The sequence below is a fragment of the Limulus polyphemus genome, unplaced genomic scaffold (genome assembly GCF_000517525.1).
Source record: "Limulus polyphemus unplaced genomic scaffold, Limulus_polyphemus-2.1.2 Scaffold899, whole genome shotgun sequence".
Taxonomy (NCBI): Eukaryota; Metazoa; Arthropoda; class Merostomata; order Xiphosura; family Limulidae; genus Limulus; species Limulus polyphemus.
The window spans coordinates 130,892-139,154 of record NW_013666509.1 but is presented as its reverse complement, the minus strand read 5'-3'; the positions used below and the strand labels follow the sequence as shown (position 1 = coordinate 139,154).

The 8,263-nt window shown below is 32.1% G+C and overlaps 1 protein-coding gene across 1 annotated transcript in view; it reads right to left on the bottom strand.

The window, feature by feature from the left end:
• Positions 1 to 8,263, bottom strand: part of LOC106461111 (ras-related C3 botulinum toxin substrate 1) — a 15,994-nt gene that overhangs the window by 2,362 nt on the left and 5,369 nt on the right. Inside the window, exons 2-4 of the mRNA XM_013920903.2 lie at positions 1,497 to 1,568; positions 822 to 939; positions 23 to 85 (exon numbers count right to left, since the gene is read on the bottom strand). Coding sequence (XP_013776357.1) covers positions 23 to 85; positions 822 to 939; positions 1,497 to 1,568 — 253 coding nt within the window. The remainder of the gene's footprint in view (positions 1 to 22; positions 86 to 821; positions 940 to 1,496; positions 1,569 to 8,263) is intronic.

Genomic DNA, 8,263 nt, shown 5'->3' with positions numbered 1-8,263 from the left:
ACTACATATACATAAAACTCACCTTTGCTCTAACATTTTCAAATGATGCTGGATTTACCAATGAAAAACAGATCAAAAAGACATCCTGCAAAAAAAACAAAATACTTAACCCATTTTAATAGTTTTTAATATTTTTGTTGTAAAATACTCCTGTATTACCAATCAGATAAAATTTAGCACTTAGAAAGTTCACCAATTCAATTCTGGAAGAAAAATTGTGAAAAATGAATTACTTAATGAAAACAATATGTGCAATAAAATTAGTACAAATATACTTGGTACAACTGGTTTGGTTAAGCTAAGAATAATTAACAAACATAACTAATCTAATGAATACACGTAATTAATAAACCAGAAGGTAAGAGATTTAATAAAATTAAGTGAAATTGAACTTGGCTTAAAACTTGACCCAGTTAAATACATATACTCAAACAGTTTAAGCTAAGAATAATTAACAAACATAACTAATCTAATGAATACACGTAATTAATACACCAGAAGGTAAGAGATTTAATAAAATTAAGTGAAATTGAACTTGGCTTAAAACTTGACCCAGTTAAATACATATACTCAAACAGTTTCAGGATCTTTCTCAATTTATTCTAGAATATAAATGCTCTGAAATGTGAAAGCTTTGTTCTTTTTTCTTTGAAGCAAATTGTCATTAGTCTTTGGCATGAATAAAAAAAAAAATCTAGCAATATATGCTTCCCTGAGGGAAGGTTGTAACTCTTAAGCAATTTATACCTATCACAAACTAAACATTTGTAGTATAGAAACTAGCATCATGAGCTTAAGAAAAATAAATAAATAATTCTTACTGTCTGTGGATAAGACAGTGGTCTTAGTCTGTCATAATCTTCTTGCCCAGCAGTATCCCACAAGCCAAGATTGATAGGTTTTCCATCCACCATAACATTGGCTGAGTAATTATCAAATCTATGGATAGACATTTTGCTTAACAAATGGAAAAGTTTTATCTTTTAGCATAAATTATTGTTAATTCATTTTCCAAAACTTGTGAAATATTCTGTGATATAGAGTTGTAATAATACCTAAAACATTTAAGATTGTATTTCAAGAAATTGATCAAAAGCTGTTGCAAAGTAAAAGTTACAACAAACATATACTGACTCGTTATGCTGTTAGAAGTTATTATGAACAATGTTAGATATATATATATAACAAATTGTAGTTAGGCTTATTAATCTTTGAAAAATACTGTACTGAAGAATAACAAAACTGTTTGGTGAGAAGAAAGAATACCATTGTCTAATTACTATTAAATCAACATAAAACATCATAAAGGAAGGATTCCAAAACTGAAAGCATTTCATTTTTTCTTTCATAAGGAAAAGTTGAGAGAATATTCATAAGCATTTCACTACATTTAAACTATTACAGGGTATGTAAATTTCAAATTCACATATAAACAAAATTATTTTTTTGTAAGCAACCTAGAATAATGTAACTATATGAACATTTCAGATACTTACACAGTTGGGATATATTCTCCTGGGAAGGCATTTGTTGTATAACTTATAAGAAGGCATGTTTTACCAACAGCTCTGTAAAAACATTTTAAATTGTTACTATAATTATTGAGACATGAAACAGTAAATTGTAATAAACTAATAGTTCTGTAAAACATTTTCATAGCAAATTTTTAATATCTCAATATACTTGACTTTGTACCAGTACTATAAAACTTTAGTTTTTATCAAAAAATTAGAGGCAAGCAACACTTTTTTGTATTTTCATTGACTAACAAGTTTTACTACTTAAAGATATACCCAATGAACTAATATAATATTTCATTACATTTTCTAATACAAGTTATTGACAAGTACCTCTAACATGCAACAATGATTTATGAATTAGACAAGCCTTCTTTCTTCAGTGGTTACTGATAATGTATGGACAAGAAAGAACCATATTGGCCTTTAAAGGCTGTCCTTGCAAACTCATCATTGAAAAAAGTAAAAATTTAAACCCATCCATCAAAAGTGTTGACCTCCACTACTATCAATGGCAATTCATTCCATAAGCTGATCACCAATAAAATGGTCTTAAATGGTGCCAAGCATTAATAAATATTGATTTTACTTTAAAACTATGGTGAGTCTTTTTCCTCCACCTCAATCAAGACAATTTATCACTTTTAATTCTATAATATATTTCTTGCCTTCCTCCAATTGTATGTAGTTACTGTTCTTTTCTGCAAGGTTAATCAGTGGAGTTGGAATACAAGTGTAAGGTAACAAGGTTATAATTTGATAACCAGGATTTGTGTGTGTGAAGTTTTTCTGATTTAAGAATTGTATATATTTCTGTAATACTTTGTAGTCTTGTGTAGCACAAGTTTTGTCTTTAAGGAAAACTTGGAAATAGCATTTTCTGGGTGAAGGACTTGAGTACAAGGGGAGAAGTTTGAAATTGACATATGAATCAAATAATGCACTTAAAACTTTTATACATAGTCATCACAACAAGTAGAATAATATATGCCATTGTACCATTCAACACTATTGTGAATAGTATGTTTCATTTTCACATTAAGCAGAGAGAAGTAATAATAAAACTGGATATATGGCTTTGCCTTGTCATTGATAAAAAAAAGGAATAGAAATCAACCCAAAGGAAGTGAAGGAAAGATAACTTCTTTCAAAAGAATCATTGTGGGCCTATGTTATTATTTTAGAACACTGAATGTCTATATTGTCTCATTTATGTTGCATGCATACACATCACTGTCAAAAGGATAGGATTTGGCAGCACACTAAGCTAAATTATGGTTACTTTTAGTTTTTATGATATGAATAAAATAAACTGCAACATCTAACTACACTAATAAATGTGGCATCACACCATGAAATTCCTTTTTTTTATTATTTTTACAGTACATTTTCAAAATCACCAAGTTAGTTACATTAATTAATGTTGTGTTACAGTATCAGTTTTTAAAGTAGTTTTCAGTTGTCTGAGAAAATCAAAATTACTGCTTGACAACTGAAATACACTACTATATTGTCTGTAGAATGACCACAGCATGGGCTGATCCCATGGTAGTCTAGGTGTCTGGCCCATATTGGCACGTTCAGAGTACTATATAAATTATGAGTAGTATGTCTATGCTCACAGTGTTTTGATTTCTGTGAGGTAGTGATCATCAAGACTAAACACACTGTTTACCAATAAGCGTGTTCGTTATAGTCATACAAACCAGTCACAATGTACGACCAACAATGGATAGCCACTAAGATGAGTGATCAAGTAAAGGAGACACAAGTCTTCAGAAAGACTAGCCAATTGCAAATATGATCCAAACAAACAAAAGAATGTTCCAAGTTTCCTGGCAAAGTGGCCATCCACGACTGGAGTATATTGAAGAAAAAGGGGTCAAATTCTGCTCCTGCATTTCCTTGATAAAATAAAGATTTTCTTTCAACTAATGAGCTTTCTAGTGTGATATATAATTTAAGACAATGTAACACTAAGGTTGTAATTTCTATTAGTCAACCATCTTGTACATTCAGGTGTGAACAACCATAATTTACCCAAAAAAATGTTTGTTAGACAACCCAGTCTGTGAGTCTTATTTTGAACATTGAACTATATATATATATAACTTGAAAACTGAACAACTTGTGTTAGTCTTCCACACAACATCTACAATTTTATACAGTTTACAGTCTGACTTGGCTACAGTATTTTCAAGTTTAGCTTAAAATTTGTCAAATGGATTAGCTAAATTGCTACAAAATCTAAAAAAAAAATCATCTTGGATTCTGACCAGAGCCAATGATTAGGTTTTACCCCAAACATTAACTACCCTTGGTACATTGAAAGCACAGATAAGTGAGGCCCAATGTGGTGACTTATGGGCTGGTGGTCAAGAGACTGAATGGAGAGATTTTTATAGGACAGCTAGACTGTTGTTGATCATGGCAGTTCAACCAGAGCTCCCAAGAGTCATTATGGGCTCTGGAGAAGAATTGGTATGTGCCTTCAACCCGAAGTAGTTTTTGGAATGATGTTATATACAAGCATAAGTGACTAAAGGTCCAATTAATGTTCCTTTTAATGTTTTGAACTGATCTGACATATTACACAGACATGTTTTGCTGCTCTCATAGGCCCACTGGTGAGCAGTTAGCCACAAGGAAACATCCCTAGCCTCTCTTCCCTTTTGGTGGGCCTAAACTCAACTCTAAACCTGATTATCATCACCTGTTACCAGCCAAATGATACTGGAGGTGCTACTAGAGGATGAAGTCTGCCAGTGGTTTTATCACACCAAAAAAAACAGAGCGCCAAATGGTGGAGATGATGAATACAGTACTTGTGGGGAAGATGAGATTTCCTCCAAAAATGGAAGGTATGCTGCTAGGACCACGATGGGTTATTAAGAACCTTGGAGTCGTGCAGAACTAGGAGACAAGTTTCTTACCTATCTATCAACCCTATCCCCTGCCCGACACCATAGGTGTCTCAGCTTGGCATTGGCTGACATAGCTAGAGATGCCTTGTTTCCACAACCATAGGTCTCTGTGAACAAAGTAAGTAGATATCTCCTCCAGTATTAAAGGATACAGATCTAAATCACTTCCTTAAACATTTCAAGCAGCTTAGTGTTTGGAATAGTTGGACTTAAGGACAGGTGATGCAATGCCTAATGTTAAATCTTGAGAGAACAATGCTTGGGTCAGATGAACAAAATGGAATAGGAGTGGCTTAGTGACTCGGATATAGTTGCACAGACATTTTCACCCACTGGAGAACCAAGCTATCTGTCAGGCAAATGTCAAGGCTCATAACAGAGGTCTTTCAGAAACTTTACCACCGTTGCAGATGATTGGTATCGACTACATGAGAAGACTCACCACATGATAGCATTAGCTAATCACAAGGATATCTTCTTGGATAACTTTGTGGAAGGACTGTGAAACAAAATTACGGCATATACACCTTATCAAAGGCTGTAGTAAATCAAACCCAGTAAAGAATATAGCTAAATAGTTATATTCCTACTTAAGAATGCATTGTACCATCAGTTAGGTACCCTTGCTGTTAACAATATTTTCGGCCATAATATATTCAATATAAAATTTTGAATTTCAATTTCTTTTATTTTACTAAATTCATTTTTAAACAATACTTATTTATAAATTCCAAGAATCCACGAGTGAAAGCAATGAATATGTTATTATATGTCAATCACACTTCCTCTGCCATATCCAGTGTCACGAGGCTTTTCTACAAATATCAGGGCTCATCAAGTCCACTGGGATACAAAATACTACTGGTCTAGGCCAGTGTTTTTCAACCACCAATTTGTGGATTGGAACTGGTCTGTCATGTAAACAAACAAAAACTGACAGAATATTCATATGTAAATCATAATGCATTTAAGCAATCTGTGACAGTGGGGGGAGGCAGTGAGCCAGTCCTAAGTATAAAAAGAGTTGAGAAACACTGTTCTAGATGATATCATATGATACATATATATATAAAAGAGGTGTAGCTTTAAAACTATTAAATCAGTTACATTAATTGTCAATAGGCGATCAAGATCAGCACTATAAAACAATAATGAACTTAATATAAATTCAAAATATATATATTATCCCCAGTTTGAGAACAACAAATGTTATGGTGTGAATCACATTGAGCATGTGAATTTTAATTATCAATTTTTATTATCTCTGTCACTGAAGGTGGACAGAGGTTATGCTTACACCTCCTGTGTGTGTTTGTCAGCATGATTTCTCGAAAATGACTGAATGGATTTGGACAAAAGTTGGTATACATTTGGACTATGATCCAACTTACAAGTGATTAGTGTTTGGAGAGTCAATGTAAAAAATAATTGGGTTTTGATGAAACTTGGTGAACATATTTTAAGTATGGTAGTACTTAATAGTAGGGATTGACAAGGTTTACAAATAATTGACACACCAAAAAACCACCCTATTGAATACCTATACGAAAAACCGCCCATCCAAAGTATTGGTTATGAAATATTATGCACATATATACTGATATGTTAAAAAGATCGATAACATTTCTGGTATAACAATTCAAAAATTTCTAAAACATCAACTTTTTCGTCTACTACCTACCTACATGATCACACCAGTGGGGCTAGCAACTAGACAGCTCGGACTATCACTACAAGGTTTCACCAGCTTACTTAACTGGTCTATGGGTATCCGCTTTTGATATTCCGATAAAAATCCATATATATATACACACAGGTATAACTTAAAAAGATAAACAAGAGTATTACAAAATCATTAATTTTAAAACGAAGTAGGGAACCTGCTATAAAAAGTAACGAAACAAGAATTAAAACCACAATCACGAATTTAATCCCTACTTTTGCAGCTTTATACACTTATCTATAGGCCACAGTAAGGATTTAATTTTATAAATTTGTGATTGTGATTCTTGTTTCATTACTTTTTATAGCAAGATCCCTACTTCGCTTTAGAATTCATAATTTCTTAAAACTCTTGTGTAGCATATTATTCCTCATTGTCCTACCAAAAATTGTCCGTTTCCGTTGATAATGACGGACATACGCACACATTTTCGTATTTTTTGAGAACCGAATATGCTCAACACAACACTGCATGGCGGAGGTATGCGCTCAACTGAGTTCCCCTCTAGTTTAAGTCATTTAATAACCATATTTTATGGTAGAATTAATAACAAAGCATATTTTTTATTTTAAAACATTTTTCTATTTATTATTATTACTTTTATTTATTTTTCATTAACTTTATTATCATTCACAACTACTGGCGAATCATGAAGCTAATGTTCCAGGAGCGTTGCTTGAAGTCATAGTATATTAGTAATTGTAAGCACGGTCTGAATTCTGTGGTTACAAAAGTGTTTATTATTTGAATTACGTGGCCAACAGCAGCAATGAAACTGAGAAACATGATTTCGCAATGTACATGTACGTGGCACAAATGTGTAACGTAAAAATGAAACTGAATGAGTTACATAAACATTACAACTACCACAGGTATTTATGATTAGTTTCAGAAACTAAAGTAAGATGTAACTGTCTATATTTTAATTATACATAAATTTAAAAAAAAACGTAAAAAACGGGTTAGTCACGCTTCGAAAGTACATTTCCTGTCTAGTAATAAATACCTTACTAGAGTCGTACAAAAATTGTGCTATTGCATTGACTAACTTCTAGTTCTATACTGTATACCACGTGCTAAAACGTTGTTAAAATAGGCACGCTTCATTTTGATATTAACTATGATGTAGTCCAAATACGATTTCAATCTAAAAGACAACTCAAGGGCAACTTGAGGATACACAAACATTCAAATTATTTCCAAAAATCTAGAGTCAACAACAACTAGCACCTCAACGAGTCTTGCTAGCGTGAAGGATATTATGACGTGATATGACGCAACACAGTATTAGCCGAAGTCGCTTCCTTTTATAGCCTTGTTAAGAAGGGCCCAATAACGACCATGACTTACTTTAGCTCCCTTGGGATCAAACTAAACAAATATATGGATTTTTAAAAACTACAAATATACATTTAACTATGGTATAAAACAAGAAATATTTCTTTCATTACACATATAACGAAAAACTTAATATATAAAATTGGCTGTGTAAAAATGAAAGTAGGCCAATGTGCAAGTTGTACAGTAACATTAACGTGCTGTTTACGACAAACCATTTTTTTTTAGTTACGGTTTCAACAATGTAGGCTGTTTACAGTTCAATTGATTCGAACTTTTTTTTTTTTCTGAGGCCAATATCACACGTCAAATCTAAAAATTTCAATATCTTGAAATACAATTTTCGAAAATCTACACATGAAAAAATACAAATCCACTGTTGTCAACATATGGAGATTAATATGATAATATTACGCAGTCTCACTGTATTTATACTTGAATCTTTTCATACTGATTACAAACAAATTATTTTGACCGGGCGTACTATGCATTCTGAAGTATACCTGTATCATGAAATACGCAATAAATAAATCTTAATTAATTTCAATTAACTGTATCATTCTTTATGAAACAGTATAAAAAAAATCTACTTAGTGTTTTTATACAAATAGAATTTAATTGCAAGGATATTTTCTCTGTATGAAATGCCCAACTTAACCAAAGACACACACCAAATATTCATGTTACAAGTGAAAGCCTTTTCCTAAATGGTTAGAAAAAAGGATTTAAATTTATATACAAACGAAAAATGGTTAGCTTAT